General features: G+C 39.5%; 1 protein-coding gene across 1 annotated transcript in view; it reads left to right on the plus strand.

Annotated features, from left to right (window-relative positions):
• cwc27 (CWC27 spliceosome associated cyclophilin) overlaps positions 1-21,511 on the plus strand; it is a 139,241-nt gene that overhangs the window by 12,859 nt on the left and 104,871 nt on the right. Inside the window, exons 5-10 of the mRNA XM_073064526.1 lie at positions 3,472-3,570; positions 6,709-6,812; positions 7,821-7,890; positions 12,668-12,747; positions 14,594-14,633; positions 16,729-16,877. Of these exons, the coding sequence (XP_072920627.1) occupies positions 3,472-3,570; positions 6,709-6,812; positions 7,821-7,890; positions 12,668-12,747; positions 14,594-14,633; positions 16,729-16,877 (542 nt within the window). The remainder of the gene's footprint in view (positions 1-3,471; positions 3,571-6,708; positions 6,813-7,820; positions 7,891-12,667; positions 12,748-14,593; positions 14,634-16,728; positions 16,878-21,511) is intronic.

Genomic DNA, 21,511 nt, shown 5'->3' on the forward strand with positions numbered 1-21,511 from the left:
TGTATATATACATAAGTATTTGGATAGACAGGGACTGCTAAGGGATAGTCAACATGACTTTGTGTGTGGTGCAGTCAGTCATGTCTAACCAATCTTAGAGTTTTTGAGGAAGTTACCAGGAAAGTTAATGAAAGCAAGGCAGTGGATGGTGTATACATGGACTTTATAGCAAAGCCTTTGACAAGGTCCCACATGGGAGCTTGATCAAAAAGATTCAGTCGATTGGCATTCAAGAAGAGGCAATAAATTGGATTAGACATTGGCTTTGCAGGAGAAGACAGAGAGTGGTAGTAGATGGTTGCTTTGTTGACTGAAGACCTGTGGTTAGTGGTGTTTTGCAGGGATCAGTGCTGGGTCTGTTGTTTGTCATCTATATCAACAATCTGGATGATATGTGGTAAAATGGATATACAAATTTGTGGATGACACCAAGATTGAGGGTGTAGTGGACAATGAAGAAGACTATCAAAGCTTGCAGTAGGATCTGGATTAGCTGGACAAATGTGCTGAAAAATGGCAGATGGAATTTAATACAGACGAGTGTAAGGTGCTTCACTTTGGGAGGACCAACCAGTGTAAGGTCTTTCATGGTGAACAGTAGGGTATTGAGTGTGGTAGAACAGGAATCTTGGAGTTATACAAAATTACCAGGGGTATAGATAGGGTAAATGCAAGCTGGCTTTTTCCACTGAGGTTGGGTGAGACTACAACTAGAGGTCATGATTAAGGGTGTGGAGCAAGCTGCTAGAGGAAGTGGTGGATGTGGGTTTAATTGGATAGGTACATGGATGGGTGGAATATGCAGTGCTATGGTCTAGGAGCAGGTCAATGAGAATAAGCAGATTAATGGGTTGGCATTGTCTAGATGGGCTGAAGGGTTTGTGCGGTAGTGTTCTATGACTATAAGGTCTTACACTGGCTTGAGCCATTGCAAATGTGCATCTGGACAGTTCTTCTGTTTCTCATCTGATAAAGTACTTTAAAGGATACCATTTTCCATCAGCAAATGTAAAGCTTGCTTTGTTTTGTTATTGGTACCATTGTAAAAATAGTTACAATGAGTAGTTATCACTCATTTCAAGTGTCAGACGCCTCCAAAAGTATCTTTGTGGTGAGCTGTTTTGGTTGTGCTGCTGCTGTTTATGGCTTCTTGTTCCTCTGCTAAATTCTGCTGAAGACTTAACTCATTACAATTTGTGTGTGATTGAAGAAAGTCTTCCACATCATCCTGGTTGGGTCCTCTTCATTAAACCCAGCCTCAATGCTAACTTAATATCTTCTCTAAAAATATTCAAATTTGTAAACCCATATATGTTCTTATTTCACTCCATGACTCCAAAGTGACATGCCTTATTACACACTTCAGATAGTAATCCTTGAAAGTAGCAATAGCACCCTGACTCTGGGGTTATTCCAATGAATTAGTTACAGGGGACCTAAAATATTACCTAAATATTGTCATTTCATTAATGAAAATTGGATAGATAGATAGATAGATAGATACTTTATTCATCCCCATGGGGAAATTCAACATTTTTTTCCAATGTCCCATACACTTGTTGTAGCAAAAACTCATTACATACAATACTTAACTCAGTAATAATATGATATGCATCTAAATCACTAACTCAAAAAGCATTAATAATAGCTTTAAAAAAAGTTCTTAAGTCCTGGCAGTTGAATTGTAAAGCCTAATGGCATTGGGGAGTATTGACCTCTTCATCCTGTCTGAGGAGCATTGCATCGACAGTAACCTGTCGCTGAAACTGCTTCTCTGTCTCTGGATGGTGCTATGTAGAGGATGTTCAGGGTTTTCCATAATTGACCGTAGCCTACTCAGCGCCCTTCGCTCAGCTACCGATGTTAAACTCTCCAGTACTTTGCCCACGACAGAGCCCGCCTTCCTTATCAGCTTATTAAGACGTGAGGCGTCCTTCTTCTTAATGCTTCCTCCCCAACACGCCACCACAAAGAAGAGGGCGCTCTCAACAACTGACCTATAGAACATCTTCAGCATCTCACTGCAGACATTGAATGACGCTAACCTTCTAAGGAAGTACAGTCGACTCTGTGCCTTCCTGCACAAGGCATCTGTGTTGGCAGTCCAGTCTAGCTTCTCGTCCAACTGTACTCCCAGATACTTGTAGGTCTTAACCTGCTCCACACATTCTCCATTAATGATCACTGGCTCCATATGAGGCCTAGATCTCCTAAAGTCCACCACCATCTCCTTGGTCTTGGTGACATTGAGATGCAGGTAGTTTGAGTTGCACCATATCACAAAGTCCTGTATCAGTTTCCTATACTCCTCCTCCTGTCCATTCCTGACACACCCCACTATGGCCGTGTCATCAGCGAACTTCTGCACATGGCAGGACTCCGAGTTATATTGGAAGTCAGATGTGTACAGGATGTGCTTGATCATTATTGCTGATGAGCAATATCCTATGTATTCCATGTAAGATATAATTTGATGAAGAAGTAAAGAAATCTTGACATTTTTTTTGTAGATTACTACACTGCTGAAAGATTGTTTTCTTGTAATATCTCAACAGAGCCTTTGGACTTCTGTAAATTAAGGGAAACTGAACATATATTTTCAGAGAGTAACATTTGTTTCAGCTTATTTTATTCTGCTCTGATATCTGCAATTGCATCCTTGTCTGGAAGATGAAAATTATGCATGATTGTAAAATTCCCGAATTGTTCGCATTATTTAAAGTCTTGTCTTTTCACTAATCATCATCAAAAACATTTCTGTTTTATTCACATGCTTAATCACATTTGTCACACCTTAATGAGATATAGTCTCACACTTCCCTTAATATTAATGGTTATTTTCTATAACAAAAAGGAGGTACATGCCCTGAATTGTATTATAGTGAGAATTACTGAACGTTCATAATTTAAGAGATTGCTTTCTTTTCATTGAAAAAAACACACGTAATTTTAGTTGGTGGTGTGTCTCTCCATAATTTTTCCCCTGCCTATTTATGTAAACTCTTCCAGTCATAAAACCTTCAATGTTTTTCCAGTTTTGGCATCCTATTCCTACCCACAGGCTTCTGGCTCCTCATAGGCTTCTCTCTGCTGAGGCATCAAATTCAAAACTTCTCTCCTGGGACCTTCCTACCTCTTTCTTATTTTAAGAAGCTCTTTAATGTTTAGCTTTTTGACCAAGCTTTTGGGAATTCATCCTTAAAATTGGGTTGGTGTCAATATTTTAATGCTGTTTTGAAGCAGCATTGAATATTTTGCATAATAAAGTTTATTTGTAAAAAAAAATTTGTATATGGAGTGCTCCACGTATATTTAGTGTATATGTAACTTGTATTAAGGTAACTTACGTTAACAATTATAGTTGGTTTTGTTGATTTAGCAACTGAATTTGACTTGTTGAATACAGAATAAAATTTAACAAGGTATTTTTTAAATTGTTGATGTGAAAATTATAAATTATTTTCTGAATAGGTGACTGGCGACACAATTTATAATATATTAAGATTAGCGGAAGTAGAAATTGATAAGGATGAACGACCAATTGTCCCTCACAGAATCAAATCTACAGAGGTGAGTTAAGTATAGATTGGTGTTAGACAGCATGTTTTTTGGATTTTTTTTTACAAATTCTTCAGTCATATTTATGTATTGTGGCAAAGTTATAGAACTATATCATACCAATTTCATACTGTGAACGTTAACTAGTTTGTTGTATGCCTCAGAATGGTTCTGTGATAGTACCTTTCATACCACGTTTTGGATAGTTTTGACACCTGTTATAATTGGAGTCATGAAAAATCAATACTTTTGTTTGTTTATAATGAATTTAACTCTAGGCATAGATGTGGTATAAGTGAACTGCTCTGCTTGCCATTAATTTGTTGTTCAGTGTCATTATTGATTGAATGACCTCTCCAGTCTCAGAGACATCCTATCTGTTTCCATTGATCTTTCCTGATTCACTTGTCCTCTAGCTTGCTCGTCTCATCACTTGTACAATAGTATGACCCTTGGCTTTCTCAAGTGCAGGAAAGGGAGCAAGGCATTACTGACATTCTGACTCTTGAAAATTTCCCTAAAGATGTAAGAGAAGGAAAAAAAATGCTATGGTAGGATTTGGGCTCTGATTCAGAATTAGGCTTATTATCACTGACATACAGTATGTCATGAAATTTCTTGTTTTGCAGCTACTGAACAGTGTGATAGATTAAAAAACTACTAGTAAGTTACAAAATGAAATGTTTATAAATAAGTAGTGGAAAAAAAGAGCAAAATAGTAAGATTCTTCTCAATGGGTTTATGAACAGTTCAGAAATCTGATTATGGAGGGGAAGAAGCACACATTGAGTATGTGTCTTCAAGCTTCTGTACCTCCTGATTGATGTTGCTAATGGGAAAGAGGGCATGTCCTGGATGGTGAGGGTCCTAGGTGAAGGATACTTTGTCCTTGAGGCATTGCCTTTTGAAGATAGATGTTTTTTGACGGTGGGGGGGGGAATGATGCCCATGGAGCTGGCTGAGGTTACAAGCCTGTACAGCTTTTTCCAATCCTGTGCATTGGCACCTCCACACCAGATGGTGATGCAACCAGTCAGAATGCTCTCCGAGGTACATCTAGAAATTTGCTAGCCTTTGGTGACATACCAAATCTCCTCAAACTCCTAATGAATATAGCCACTGGTGTGTCTTTGTAATTGTATCAGTAATTTCTGCTCAGGTTAGATGTTCAGAGATGTTGACACCCAGGAACTTGAAACTTCTCACCTTTGCCATAGCTGACACCTCCTGACTGGTGTGTGGTCCCTCAACTTCCCCTTCCTGAAGTCCACAATCAGTTCCTTAGTCTTACTGATGTTGGGTGCAAGGTGGTTGTTTTAACACCACTCAATCAGCTGATCTATCTTATTCCTCTCTGCCCCCTTGTCACCATCTGAGATTCTGCCAACAACGGTTGTGTCATTGGCAAATTTGTCGATGGTGTTTGAGCATTGCCTGGTTGCAGTCATAGAGAAAGTAGATGAGCAGGCTATGCACACATCCTTCAGTTTTTCCTATGTTAATTGTCAACAAGGTGTAATTGTAGAGGGAGGTACAGTGGTCCAAGTTTTGAAATTTGTTGATTAGTGTTGAGGGGATGATGGTGTTTAACGTTGAATTGTAATCAATAGAACCATAGAACATTACAGCACAGAAAAAGGCCTTTTGGCCCTTCTTGGCTGTGCCAAACCATTTTTCTGCCAAGTGCCACTGACCTGCACCTGGAATATATCCCTCCATACACCTCTCATCCATGTACCCTAAACAATGTTCAACATCATGACTTGCAAGTTCTTACTCTAGTATGTACCAGACTATCATCCAAGTCAAACACCGTAAAGAGCAAGCTCTTCCAAAATAAATTTGTAAGAGGATGTAGATACTTGTTAATGATGAGAATAACAGGTAGGGATTGTATTTTTCTAAGTTCCTCAATGTGTGAATCCCTAGGGGTTGGTGGTGAGGTGTTTTCTGACAAGTTCCAGTCCTGAACCATGTTAGCTCCAGTCTTGGTCATTAAGCCAAAGATTGAGATTATGCTTGCCAAAGTGCCCTCTTCAACACTTGAGCTCCAAACTACTGCTGATTCCTAAACTGAGTGGTGTGACAGCTTTGGGCCTTTGGCTACTAAGTATTTACTCTTTCAGTAACTGTCCCAGCCCCTCATTACAGCCATCCTCAATCAAGAACCATAATTGAACCTTGGTGAATGTAAATTGCTTCCCGTACCTTGGTAGCCATCTTTCCAAAAAGGCAGATGTTAATGATGATGAAATCCACTGTCAAAATGTAGAAAATAGACTCAGTATGATTACTTCACAAAAAGGTCAAATACAATCCAGCCATTTATTGCTCAAACAACACACACAAAATGCTGGTGGAACACAGCAGGCCAGGCATCTCGGCCCGAAACGTCGACAATGCTTCTTCCTGTAGATGCTGTGTGTTGTTTGAATTTCCAGCATCTGCAGATTTCCTCGTGTTCGCTCTATTTATTGCTCAAACTACTTTGCTATTAGTGAAGTGATGAGTGTGTTGTTGACTGCACTGTCATATGACACCTGCTCTCTGTTGACCATTTTGAGTTGAACCAGGACTACTTGGTTTCAGACCTCTTCATATTCTGACTCCAAAGTGGAACTAAAGAGCTGAATTTCAGATGTGATTCCATCCCATTCTCATTGAGACATATCTGGCTATGGCCTCCTCTATTGCCATAATGAAGACAAACTCAGGTTTGAGGAGCAACATTTCATATTCCATGTAGATAGTTCCTAAATTGAAACTGATGGCATGAACATCATAATTTTTAACTTGTAGTAATTTCTCCTGTTTCTCTCCCCCCCCCCCCCACTTCTGGCTTCTTCCTCCTTTCTTTCTGGTCCTGGTGAAGGGCCTCAGTTCAAAATGTCGACTGTGTACTCCCCTCCGTAGATCGCCTGACTTAGTGAATTCTTCCAGCATTTTGTGTTTGTTAGGTATGATATAATTTTAGAGCATCTCAAGGTTGTGAAAGGATTATTCACATAAAAAAGCCTGTATATTCCTTTACTCTGTTATTTTAAGGATTGACTTCAGCCCCAGTGATGTGTGTTAAAGGTATATAAAAGTAAAAATTCATTGTGTCCAAGTAATTGCTTTAAAGTGAAAATTTGTTAAAATACTTTCTAGGTGCTCCATAACAGCTTTGATGACATTGTTCCAAGAATATTGAAAAAACACAAGAAGGAGAAGAGAGATGACGAATCGAAAAAATCTCATTTGAAAGGCACAAAGTAAACCAAATTATCTTCTCATTATATGAAGTTAGGTTGCTTCACAGTTAGTTCTGTTCTTCAATCTTCACTTATTTCATTGGGAACTTAAAATTAGAGAAAGCTAATCTCTGGGTTAGGTAAACAGATGAGAAATGATAGCAGTTAATATGTTGGATCCTTCGTGGGGCAGAAATTTCTATTTGTATATTAAACATATCTAACTTTTACATCTAGGGATATAAAGAAAAAAATAATCCAAATAAATTACTTGATGTGCTGCAGATTTAAATTTATGCCCATCACAAATTTTGTCACTAAGTAAACAGGCAAACCAGTAACCTTTTAGCATAGGAATTCAAGCATGTATTGCAGCTTTAACTTGATCCATATGATTCAGTCTCATTAGGAAATATTTCAAACCTTAAACCAAACGTATTACCTGTCCTGCAACCTCACTGCTGATTTTTCTTTGTCTCTAATCACTAACTTGCTGAGGCACCAGTGGAACAGTGGAGGCAATTTATTTTGAAGCAGGCCCTGACAATGCATTGCTAAGGCCTATTTTAATATGGGTTTAATAGAACTGCCTGGGCACCTTCCAGGCTGTGCAATCCATTGCTGAGAATAATTTATGGTAAGCCTTTATTAAGTTTAGTCTTACTTAATGCAGAGGCTTTCCCTCAAATCACTGGCATCCTCTACTCTCTGTAGTCATAACCTCCTCCTTTCCCCAGTTCACAAAAAACATATCAGGATTGTGCTGTCGTCAGATCTCTCTTTACTGTGAACCAGATCCATGGCTTATCTGTTCTGTGTTTTCCTCAAGCTCAACACCAGCAGCATACAGGGAAAAGACCTTTTCAGTGTGATAATGGTTAAAGCAGCTTCTAATCTAATGCATTGGAGATTCATGGTCCAATACCCAATTAATACAACTTTCCAGAGGCTTTAGGAATAAGTAATGTCTCAAAATGTGCAAGCTGCCAAAATGCATTAAGAAAATATTTGTTGGTTTTTATTTATCAGAAATTTCAGCTTGCTTTCCTTTGGAGAAGAAGCAGAGGAGGAGGAAGAGGAAGTAAATAGAGTTAGCCAGGTAATAATTTGCTCTTGCACGTTTGGTTATTAAATACGTTAAGTTGGCTATAGTTCAGCAATGCACTTTGCTTCACTTCTTGTCAATCTTGTTGCTAATTTTACTCCATGAAGCTAACTTATTCATCAGCTTCAGAAGAGGGGAAGCTGTTGAATATGGTGTACTTGGATTTTTAGAAGGTTTTTGATAATGTCCCACCCAGGAAATTAGTGTGTGTAGAATTTAGAGTACAATATTATCGTAGATTGAGAATTGGTTGCAAATGCAGTTCCCCTTTAAGAAAATCTAAGTGAGGAAGGTGTGCTGTGTTGCAGGTACGATTGAAATGTAGAACCCTTAGAACCCCTCCCCCCCATTCCCAATTATCCTGCTAGTGAATGTACATCTCCGGATAATAAACTTGAGGACCTCAAAACAAGATCGTAGTACCAGCGGGACATCAGGGACTGCTGCGTACTTTGCTTCATGGAAACATGGCTTACCTCTGCCATTTCAGACGCAGCACTGCAGCCTGAGAACTTCACCATCCACCAAAATGACAGGACAGCTGAGTCTTAAAGGTAGAGTAGGTGGACTATGCTTCATGGTTAACTCATCGCGGTACATGGACATGGCAGTTCTGTCTCAATCCTTTTCATCTGACCTGGAACATCTAGCAGTCAGGTCTTGTCCATTTTGTCTACAGAGAGGGTATTCTGCCATCATTCTGGTGGTGGTGTAAGATATTAGGCCAGACACTGGATGAGCTGACCAACGTGATCAGTAGTCACTGAAGACTGCACTCTGATGCCTTCCCTATCATTGCAGGGGATTTCCACCAGGCCAGCCTGAAGAAATCTGTGAATAACTACCACTAACATATCACCTGTGGAACTAGAGGAGCCAACACACTCGATCACTGTTATACCACCATCAAGAATGCTCACCATGCCATCTCGCATCCATACTTTTAAAAGTCTGATCACTTGGTTGTGCTTATGCTTTGATGTACAGACGGAGACTAAAGACTGCAGCATCAGTGGTGGGGACCAGGAAGGTGTGGTCATGGGAGGCGGAGGAGTGCTTAAAGGAATGCTTTGAGTCAGTGGACTGGACAATATTCATGGACTCATCTTTGAATCTGAATATGCCACGGTTGTGACCAAGTTCTTCACAGTCTGTGTGGATGAGCGTGTGCCTTTGAGAACAGTTGTTGCATGAATGAAGTCACTGGAGAAAAGTACTGGTAAATACGAAGCAGCTTCCTTATTCAACAAAACAAGATACAGCAGACCATATGAAGATGCTTTCATTTGAAAGGTCTGCCATTGCACAGCACTACACACATTTTATGTGCTAAAGAACAAAGGAAGTTCAAGATGATTTAAACAAATCCGTATTTACAATCTTCCCACCATCACACCCAGAACAAGTGTTAATCACTGTCTCATCCATGCAGTGGAATGTTGACTGGACTCGTGCATATGCAGACAATTAGCTAAGTGCCTGTTTCCTGGTCTACCTGGTCTGTGAACCTATTGTTCAGAGCTGCATTAAAATCAAATCCACAATGCATATTCAGATCTGAAGACTGGTGGCCGAAGTCATTTGCTAAATCTAAATGTGCTATACCTAAAATCGCTCTAACAAGAACATACCTAAACCAAAAGCCATGATGAACCAGAAGATTCATGGACTGCTGAGGGCTAGATTTACAGTATTCAAGACCGTTATACAGAACTATGTCAGACGTCCGGTTATGTCCTATGTAAGGCTATTTTAAGGATGAGAAAACAATTACAATTGAAGTTAGAGGCAGAATCAGATGCATGTCAACTCTGGCAGAATTTGCGCCTACAGGGCAAAGCATAACATGATGAATGGCAGTGACACTTCACTCCCAGGTGAGCTCAATGCCTTTTATGCATGCATTGAAAGGGAGAATAAAACTACACCTGTGCAAAACCTTGTAGCATCTGGTGACCATGTGATCTCTCTCTGAGGCTGATGTCAGAACACCTTTCAAGAGACTGAACTCTTGCAAGGTGTTAGGCCCGGATGGTGAACCTGATAGGGTACTGAAAACGTGTCAGCAAACTGGCTGCAGTGTTTAAGGACATCTTCAGTCTCTCACTGTGGCAGTCAAAGGTTCGCATCTACTTCAAAAAGGGTGACATTGACCCAGAAGAGCAGGGTGAGCTCCCTGAACGACTATCACCCAGTTCACTCATGTCTAGTGTGGTGATTGTTTTTGAGAGGTTGGTCATGGCCACAATCAACTTCTGTCTAAGCAAGGATCTGGACCTGCTGTAATTTGCCTGTTGCCACAACAGATGCAATCTCACTAGCTCTCTACTCGGCCCAAGATCACCTGGACAATAGCAATTCCCATGTCAGGCTGCTGTTTATTGATCACCACTCAGCATTCAACACAATCAGTACTAATCAACAAGCTCTGAAACCTGGGCATCTGCAACTGGATCCTTGACTTCCTGGGAGACCACAGTCAGTGCGGGTCAGAAATGACATCTCTTCCTTGCTTACAGTCAACGTTGGTGCACCTCAAGGATGCATGCTTTGCCCACTGCTCTGCTTTCTACACCTACAACAGTGTGGCTAGGCACAGCCCAAAGGCCTCCTACAAATTTGCTGATAACACAACTATTGTTGGTAGAATTTCCGATGGTGACGAAGCGACATACAAGAGCTGGTTGAGTAGTGTTGCAACAACAACCTTGCACTCAATTCAGTAAGTCTAAGGAATTGATTAAGGAAAAGACATGGCAGACCAATTGAATAACTACTTTGCTTCTGTCTTCACTAAGGAGGACATAAATAATCTTCCGGAAATAGTAAGGGACCGAGGGTCTAGTGAGATGGTGGAACTGAGGGAAATACATGTTAGTAGGGAAGTGGTGTTAGGTAAATTGAAGGGATTAAAGGCAGATAAATCCCCAGGGCCAGATGGTCTGCATTCCAGAGTGCTTAAGGAAGTAGCCCAAGAAATAGTGGATGCATTAGTGGTAATTTTTCAAAACTCCTTAGATTCTGGATTAGTTCCTGAGGATTGGAGGGTGGCTAATGTAACCCCACTTTTTAAAAAAAGAGGGAGAGAGAAACCGGGGAATTATAGACCGGTTAGTCTGACATCGGTGGTGGGGAAAATGCTAGAGTCGGTTATCAATGATGTGATAACAGCACATTTGGAAAGAGGTGAAATCACCAGACAAAGTCAGCATGGATTTGTGAAAGGAAAATCATGTCTGACGAATCTTATAGAATTTTTTGAAGATGTAACTAGTAGGGTGTATAGGGGAGAATCAGTGGATGTGGTATATTTAGATTTTCAAAAGGCTTTTGACAAGGTCCCACACAGGAGATTAGTGTGCAAACTTAAAGCACACGGTATTGGGGATATAGTATTGATGTGGATAGAGAATTGGTTGGCAGACAGGAAGCAAAGAGTGGGAGTAAACGGGACCTTTTCAGAATGGCAGGCAGTGACTAGTGGGGTACTGCAAGGCTCAGTGCTGGGAAACCAGTTGTTTACAATATATATTAATGATTTAGACGAGGGAATTAAATGCAGCATCTCCAAGTTTGCGGATGACATGAAGCTGGGCGGCGGTGTTAGCTGTGAGGAGGATGCTAAGAGGATGCAGGGTGACTTGGATAGGTTAGGTGAGTGGGCAAATTCATGGCAGATGCAATTTAATGTGGATAAATGTGAGGTTTTCCACTTTGGTTGCAAGAACAGGAAAACAGATTATTATCTGAACGGTGGCCGATTAGGAAAAGGGGAGATACAACAAGACCTGGGTGTCATTGTACACCAGTCATTGAAGGTGGGCATGCAGGTACAGCAGGCGGTGAAAAAGGCAAGTGGTATGTTGGCATTCATAGCAAAAGGATTTGAGTACAGGAGCAGGGAGGTTCTACTGCAGTTGTACAAGGCCTTGGTGAGACCACACCTGGAATATTGTGTGCAGTTTTGGTCCCCTAATCTGAGGAAAGACATTCTTGCCATAGAGGGAGTACAGAGAAGGTTCACCAGATTGATTCCTGGGATGGCAGGACTTTCATATGAAGAAAGACTGGATCGACTAGGCTTATACTCACTGGAATTTAGAAGATTGAGGGGGGGATCTTATTGAAACGTATAAAATTCTAAAGGGATTGGGCAGGCTAGATGCAGGAAGATTGTTTCCGATGTTGGAGAAGTCCAGAAGGAGGGGTCACAGTTTAAGGATAAAGGGGAAGCCTTTTAGGGCCGAGATGATGAAAAACTTCTTCACACAGAATCTGTGGAATTCTCTGCCACAGGTAACAGTTGAGGCCGGTTCATTGGCTATATTTAAGAGGAAGTTAGATATGGCCCTAGTGGCTAAAGGGATCAGGGGGTATGGAGAGAAAGCAGGTACAGGGTTCTGAGTTGGATGATCAGCCATGATCATACTGAATGGCGGTGAAGCCTCGAAGGGCCGAATGGACTACTCCTGCACCTGTTTTCTATGTTTCTATGTTTGACTCTGAACTTCAGGTAAGGGAGGTTAAGAGAACACACACCAGTCCTTATTTGATGGGTCAGTAGTGAAAAGGGCGAGCAGTTTCACATTCCTGGGCATGACAGTGGCTATATTTCATTAGGACTTTGAGGAGATTTGGTATGTTACCATCCTGCAAATACAGAGTGAGCTATTCCCTTTCACCATAAGTCTTGCAAATTATTTTCCTATTTGCCCATGGTTCATGTTCCATTAAACAGAATGTCATTGTGCTGTTCATTTATGTTTCATAGAGTATGAAAGGAAAAAGCAAAAGCAGCCATGACTTGTTGAAGGATGACCCTCGCTTAAGTTCTGTACCAGTTGTTGAAAGGTGAGTCCTTCTTTTCCATACAATATGGCACTAGCAGTAGACAGTAATGTTTTGTGGGCATCTCACTGGAAAACTGCTGGTTATACATCTTCCGAACTATGATCGCGCAATTTGCAGCCTGTAATTTCCTTTTAAGAAGCACATTTAGAATGGTCAAAATGCATGAACTATCTTACAATCTCCTGATGAGCCTGAAGGACTCGGCAAGCTTGACTCCTAGAAATGCAGACTCAGCACTTGGAAGTGACTTGATAAGTGCCATCTTCCTGGCCAGTAAAGGACCTAAAGTCAAGGTTGTTGTATCGGAAGGAAATAAGCATTCTCTGTTTCACTGAGAGGTGTCTCATCTCTCGCATTCCAGGCATTGTGCTCCAGCCCGAGAGATTCTCAATCCACTGGATGCACCAGACAGTGGTACAAGGAAATTGCAGAGGTGGTGACATCTGCTTCGTGATAAGCTCATCATGGTGCTTGGATGTAGCAGTCTTGTCTCACTCTTGTTCTCCCAACCTGGAACATCTAGTGATTAAGTGCCAACTGTTCTAGTTACTGAGAGAGGTCTCCACAGTGATCCTGACTACAGTTGACATCCTTCCAAAGGCAGATGTCAGGCTAGCACTTGATGTATTGAGTGGTATGATTAATAAGCAAGAAACAGCCTACTCTGAAGCCTTTCACATCTTGCTGGGGATTTCAGTAGGCTAGCTTGAAGAAGTCTCTGCCCAACTACCACCAGCATATCACCTACATCACCAGAAAGCTTAACACACTCGACCAGTGCAGCACTACTGTCAAGAATAGCTTTGGTTCCATCCCTCTAGTGCAGGGATTCCCAATCTTCGTTATGCCATGGACCAATACCATTAAGTAAGAGATCTGTGGACCCCCGGGTTAGGAAGTCCTGCTCTAGTGCTTTTCGTGAAATCTGTCCACCTGCCTGTCCTCCTTGGACTTGCATATAAGCAGAGCTTAAAGAGCAATGTACCAGAGGTAAGGACAGCAAAGAGGTGGTCACAGAAGGCAGAGGAGTGGCTATGGCCTGCTTTGACTCTGTAGACTGGGTCATATTCAAGGACTCTTCAGAGGACTTGAATGAATACACATGGTTGTCATGAACTTTATAAATACATGAGTGGACAAGTGTGTCCCCACAAAATTATTCTTAGCAGCCCAGGATGAAACAAATAATTCAAAATCTGCTGAGGGCTAGATTAGTGGGGTTTAGGACTAGCAATCCAGGAAAGTAGAACCAGCATCACTACATTTTCTTGTCATATCTCATTGCTGTTAACACATGGCTGTCTGCATTTCCTATGTTACTGCAGTGACTGGAGTTCAAGTATTGTCAATAAAATACTGTATGATACAGATTTTGAAAGTATAATTTCTATTATTTATTTCAATGAATATGTGGATTATTTCAGTGCATTCATATGGTTATTGCACCAATCCAATTAGGATCTTCAAAGCTATGCAGCAGAAAAAGCCATCAGGTCGGCCACATATGTAATCAGACTTTAAATCTGGGTCTTTTTTGCATTATCACATTTTAAGTATTCATAAAATATTAGGATAAAAATGTGAATTGATTTGCATAATAGCAGGTCTAAAAACGGATTGAATTTCAGGAATTACTGATATATGGTTTAGTCTACCAATAACTGCCTAATTTAGATTCAGGATGAGGGTTGGACTTTCTCTATCATAGGAATGGAATCTCTTGAAGCTTGGCTTATGATGCTCTTGAATTGTATGTAGTGCATACTTATTCAATGGAGATAGAAATTTATACAACTGCGTAACTGTGCATATAACTAATAATATTTTCTACTTTTATTCCTTCCAGTGAATTGGCAGTAATGAAGTCAGAAGGAGCATCTGACAAGGTGTGGAATTTAGCACTATTTAAAGAGAATATGTTATGGAATTCTTACCGAAAAAGAAGAAGCAATTTAATCTATTGTGTTCACTCCAGCTATTTCCGAAGTCTTACATCTGTAATGATTTGTAAATGGAAAGACTATCTGAGGGCAAATGCCTTAGTGTTTTTTCTTTCCAGTAATTTGAAGAAACCTTTAAATGCCCCAGTACTGCAACTATCTCAGATTATGCAGTATCACTACACGGAAAACAATTTGAAAATATTTTCCAATAGGTTTACAAATTAATGAGTTTTAATATTGGTTGGAGGAAAGAAGCTGCTTCTGGTGTGCAGATCAAGACCAAAATGTGTTTCTACACATAGTTTTAATAGAAAATTGATTTGGAAGTCGTGAATAATTATCTTACAGGGTTTGGATAAAAGTGGTTAAGGTGGAACAAACACAATAGTACTTTTGACGAGACACCAGTGGCAAGGATTTAATGGATTGAAGCAAGGAATATTTGTGATATCAACGAGCAGATTCGATGTGTATCCCTTTTATTTTTAATTATTTCCATTTATCATTGTTTTTTAGTTCCTAGTGCCAACCTAATATGCCTTGGGGGCAAGCATTCACAGTAACACTAGTAAAATTACTATTAAAGAAGAACAAACTTCAGAGCCTGTGACCTTTTCCGATATAAAATACTCAAATCAATAAAGTGAATTTCTGTTGTTGTTGGTGAATATGGTTAGTGTAATAAGTTTGTTATTGGTCTAGAAAATAAATTATTGAGTTGGAGAATATGAGCTGATATCTTACCATGATGGATTGAGAATTTGAATTGGCATAAATCTAGAAATTAAAAGCAGATATCAGAATATAATAAAAAATCTAATTTCTAAAATGCTTTCAAATAAAGAAACTTGCTATGCTACTTAGTCTAGTTGATGCATGATTTCACTTCCATTGCAGCTGCTTATGTGGCAGCCAAACAAACTAGTTTGCTCAGTGTATTCCAAGATGGACAATGTAGGCTGGTTTTATCAATGTCTACCATGTTCTGAAAAGTACTTTTAAAAATAATAGCACAGCATGACTTGAAAATTCCGAAACTACACTTTGCTAATGAGTACTTTCGAACGTGCTCTTTGGAAACTCATAAAATATTTTTAAAGTTTCATTGTCCCTAAACTTACACATCCCTACTACAAAGAAAAAAATTACTAGTCAAATCCCAAGTTCAGATATAATTGTCAAGATGGAGTTTAGGTATAAATGTTATTTTCATAATTATTCCTTGCTCTAGCTTTCTCTGCTGTCACGTTTCATCTATAGCTTCTTGTCACTTTCAGCTTTCTATTTTCAGCTTCTGACATCATTTCCACTCTTTTCCCCCTCCCTCATCTCGATTTACCAGTCATCTGCCAGCTCTTGATTACCTTTTTCCTCCACCTTTTTATACTGGCTATCTCCCCTCCTTCAGTCCATTTGAAGATTTTTGACCCAAAATGGTGATGGCGCATTTCCCTTTATTGTTGCTGAGTTTCTCCAACACTTTATGTGTATGTCTGCCAATGTTTCAATTTGTAAATCAGTTTAGGTATTGATTTGATGAATATTTATGACTAATTGCCAATGTAGAAATACTTTCTTGCATCCAATTTGTGGCAGTACTGGTATATTAACATGGAGATGGTATCTTCCCTTAATAGCATATTTGATAGATTCTGCAAAGCAAGAATTACATAAGACTGTTCAAAATCCATATCTTAATCTATTTCCTTGAAGCAATTAACAGCAAAAAATCCTGGATCATCTTTAGGAAAATCAGGGGAAAGTATCATTAATGAAGTGTTCACTTTCTGGAAAAAACCTTTAACCATTATTTTATCATAGAGCCATGTTATAATATTTATTAAATCTACAGGAGGATTGACTTAGCTATTTGAACATTAAATTTTTGAGGATAAATATAAAATTAGCTTGATGTCGGCACTTTGTTTGAATTGAATAGGAGCTTGAAGCCAGCTTCAATCATTTGTAGCCCTTAAAGTCTGGTCCAGGAGTTGTTTTCTCCCCAGAAGACATGCATTAAAAATGGCTACTCTTCCAGGAGGAAGATGATGATTCTGGCAGCGAAGATTATGAACAGCTGAAAGAACAGATTGCTAAGAAATTGAAGAAAGACAAAAGTGAGGATATTAAACTTCAGGATGAAGAACGTAATACTGATAATGAAGAGAAAAAGAAACCCAGTCGCAGGTCAGTGCAGTATTTTAACCATTTTTATTTTAGTAAATTTTATGTTACAGATATGTTCTCACTTTGAGCATAAATCTGCTGATTAAATTTGCTGTTCTTGTTTCCTTTTTTCCCCCCAAACCTACTGCACTCTTTATTCATTTGTTTACTTAGCAGTTTAATATAGAGCCTACATGTTCACACTACATTGCACTTGCAGTGGGAAAAAATTCTCCTGAAATTATATTTAATAATAATACTTTATTGATCCCAAGTAGGAAATTCTTTTGTTACAGCAGCAACATTTAAAAATACACTTAGCAGTGTGCTTAACTAATAATAAATATAGAATAATAATAGTGTAAAAATAGTAATATAAAAATTGTGTACCAATGTGCAATAGTAATTTACAAAATAATAAAGCAGAGACTATTGTACTATGATGTCTGTTCTCCTGTCGCACAGAGATGAACTGTTGTATATGCTAATTACATTTGGTAGGAAAGATTTTATGATTAGTTAACAGAAATTGGATATTCATCATCAAGCTTGTTGTTTTTGATTGTATGTGGATTAAACTAATATAATCAGTAATGTTATATAAATCAAGAAACATTTTAAAGATGACAAAATCCTAGGAAATATCACATTTTTGGTTAATGATTTGAATTTAATCGACTCAAAAAAGCAAGTATTTAATACTGATTTTAACATGTAATAATAAGAGAACAATATATATTTACAATATATACAAGAAGAAATATTTGATTTTAAATATTTCGCAGCATATTACAGATATTCAATCTTGAAAACTTTTGACTGGCAGTTTTTTAAAAGTAAATGCTGAGTATTGAGGCCAGAATGATTCTAATATGCATTTATTAGCAGTATTACAATGTTCGTATTTCAGCAAGAGAACGTAGGGAAGGCCTTGGCAGAAATAGTGCATGAAACTAATTGTTCAGTATATTGTGAAATGCTGCATGTCTTGAATATCGTAGTTGACGTTGGAGTGAGACCATCACAGAAGCACAAGAAATTTAGCCAAATTATCTTGACCATGTTCTTTTCATCCTGTTCTACCACTGTATAATATTATGGTTAATCTTCTACTTGAACACAGTTGCTGACTTTATCCCCACATATCCTTGAATATCTAGAAATCTATTGAAATTAGTTTTGAATACAATGAATTTAAGAAAATTCTGAAGTTTTGTTTCTCATTGAATCAATAAATTTCTCCTCATTTCAACCTGTGACCCACTCGTTCTAATCTCATTATTCAAGGAAAGCATCCTCCCCATTTGCACACACTGAGCTCTCTAATGTTTTTGCATATTTTGATGAGTTTCTGCTCATTCTAAATTTAGGAATTTTTTTAATGTAAGGAGATCATAAAGTCCACTTACTCTAGGTATGGTCTCTCGAAGGCTATATCTTTACTCACATGTACCAATAAAGGCCAACATGCCTTTTGCTTTCTAAATTGCCTGCTCCACATGGATGTTAGCTTTTAGTGACTGATGAACCAGAACTTGTAAGTTTCTTTGGCCATTAATTTTACCCGGTGTCTTGTCATTTAAAATGCAGTTGGCACGTGTGCTCTCCCAAAATAGATGGCCTTACAATTTTCGGTGTTGTACTCCTATCACCTCATTCACTGATCTTGCTGCAATAAAAGAGAATACTGGAATTAAAATATTTGGGGTAGGGCAGGAAAATGTCACAGATCTTGGTGAATGTCATGCATCCTTGAAGAGATTTATAATCTACTCCTGCTCCTATTTCTGATGTTACTATGTTAACCAAACCAGTAACATCCCTGGATTAGTCACTAAGACCAATCTATTGGTATGTGTGAGTAAAGACACTAATTGAATGAAAGATTTGCTTGATTGGAAATACACAGACAATAGTTATACATTTATTTTCTTCACTATTAATTTACTATAGTTATTCGATTCTATCCAGTGTGGTATATATCAGAAGCTGCCAAGTATGTCATTGCTTTGGATTGCCCAAGACAGTATCCCAAGAACCATGCTAGTGGAGGACACACACAAAATGCTGGAGGAACTTAGCAAGTCAGGCAGCATCTATAGAAGGGAATAAACAGTTACGCTTCTGGGCCAAGATCCTTCCCCCTTTCTAGTTCTGATGGGGGCAGAAGCCAGAATGAGACCTTAAAACATCACAGCAGAATTAGACCATTTGACCCATTGAGTCTGCTCCACTGTTCTCTTACGGCTGACTTATTATCCCTCTCAACCCCATTCTCCTGCCTTCACCCCCGTGACCTTTAACGTCCTGATTAAGCAAGAACCTGTCAACCTCTGCTTTAAATATTCTCGATATCTTGGCCTCCACAGCCTCCTATGGCAATGAATTTCACAGATTCCCTACCCTCTGGGTAAGGAAATTCTTCCTCATCGCTGTTCTAAATGGACATCCCTCAAGTCTGAGGCTGTGCCCTCTGGTCCTAGACTCACCCATTGTAGAAAACATCCTCCCTTCATCCACTCTATCCAGACCTCTCCATATTGGATAGGTTTCAATGAGATTCTCCTTCACTCTTCTAAACTCCAGCAAGTGCAGGCTCAGAGCCGTCAAGTGATCCTTATTTCACTCCTGGAATCATTCTCGTGAACCTCCTCTGGGCCCTCTCCAATGCTCACAATACTCCAAATGTGGTCTAACCAATGCACTATACAGTTTCAGCATTGCATGCTTACTCGTATATCCTGGTCCTATTGAAATGAATGCTAACATTGCACCAACGCAACTTGCCGAAGAACCTTTAGGGAAACCTGCACTAGAACTCCCAAGTCCCTTTGCACCTTTGATTTTTGAATTTTCTCTCCATTTAGAAAATAGTCTCTGCCTTTATTCCATCGACCAAAGTGCATGACCATACACTTCCCTAAAAACAAATTCCATCTGCCACTTCTTTGCCCATTCACCTAATCTGTCTTAAATCCTTGTACAGACTCCCTGCTTCCTCAACACTACCTGCACCTCCACCTATCTTTGTATCATCCGGAATGGTGGCCACAAAACCAGCAATTCAGTCATCCAAATCTTTTTTCGCATATAATCTCTTTTACAAGGATGTTGCCTGGATTGGGGAGCATGCCTTATGAGAATAGGTTGAGTGAACTCGGTGTTTTTTCCTTGGAGCGACTGAGGATGAGAGGTGTATAAGATGATGAGAGGCATTGATCGTGTGGATAGTCAGAGGCTTTTCCCCAGGGCTGAAATGGCTAGCACGAGAGGGCACAGTTTTAGGGTGCTTGGAAGTAATTACAGAGGAGATGCAGGGGTAAGTTTTTTACGCAGAGAGTGGTAAGTGTGTGGAATGGGCTGCAGGTGATGGTGGTGGTGGTGGATATGATAGGGTCTTTTAAGAGACTCCTGGACATACATGGAGCTCAGAAAAATAGAGGGCTATGGTTAACCCTATGTGATTTCTAAGGTAAGAACATTTTTGGCACAGCTTTGTGGGCCGAAGGGCCTGTATTGTGCTGTAGGTTTTCCATGTTCTATAAAGTGAAAAGATGCGGTTGTAACACCATACGGAACACCACTAGTCACCAGCAGCCAACCAGAAAAGGTCCCTTTTATTCCTGCTCTTTGCCTCCTGCTAGTTATCAATCTTCTATCCATGCTAGTAATTTTCCTACAATACCATTGGCGCTTGTTAAGCAACCTCATGTGCGGCACCTTTGTCAAAGATCTTCTGAAAATCCAAGTATATAGCATCCACTGACTCTCCTTTGTCTATCTTGCCTGTAATTTCCTCAAAGAATTCCAACAGATTTGTCAGGCAAGATTTCACCTTATCAAAACTATGCTGACTTTGGCCTATTTTATCATGTGTCTTCAAGTACTCTGAAATCTCATCCTTAATAATTGACTCCCAACATCTTCCTTGAAGTCAGGCTAACTGGCCTATACTTTCCTTTCTTCTGCCTCCCTCCCTTCTTGAAGAGTAGAGTGACATTTGCAATTTCCAGTCCTGTAGAACCATTTCAGTATCTAGTGATTCTTAAAAGATCATTACTAATGCCTCCACAAGCTCTTCAGCTACCTTTGTCAGACATCCTGGGGTGTAGTCCATCTGGTTCAGGTAATTTATCTAGCTTAGGACATTTCACTTTCCCAAGCACTTTCTCCTTAGTAATAGCAACAACAATCACTTCTACTTCTTGATACTCAAATCTCTGGCATAGTGTCAAGTGTCTTCCATAGTGAAGATCGACACAAAATACTTACTAAGTTCCTCCGCTATTTCTTTGTCCCGCATTACTGCCTCTCCAGCGTCATTTTCCAGAGGTCCACTATGCACTCTGTCCTCTCTTTTGCTCTTTATATATTTGAAAAAACTTTAGGCATCTGCTTTTGTATTATTGGCTAGTTTACTTTAATGTTTCATCTTTTCTCTCTCTCTGGCTTTTTAGATGCCTTCTGCTTGGTTTTAAAACCTTCCCAATACTTTTTGCTATATTGTATGCCCTCTCTTTTGCTTTTATGCTATCTTTGAATTGCCCTGTCAGCCATGGTTGCCTCAGCCTCTCTTTAGAATACCTTGTGATGGATCTATCTTGCACCTTCTGAATTGTCCCCAGAAACTCCAGTAAATGGTGTTCTACCATCAT

This window comes from Hemitrygon akajei, chromosome 13, assembly GCF_048418815.1.
Source record: "Hemitrygon akajei chromosome 13, sHemAka1.3, whole genome shotgun sequence".
NCBI lineage: Eukaryota > Metazoa > Chordata > Chondrichthyes > Myliobatiformes > Dasyatidae > Hemitrygon > Hemitrygon akajei.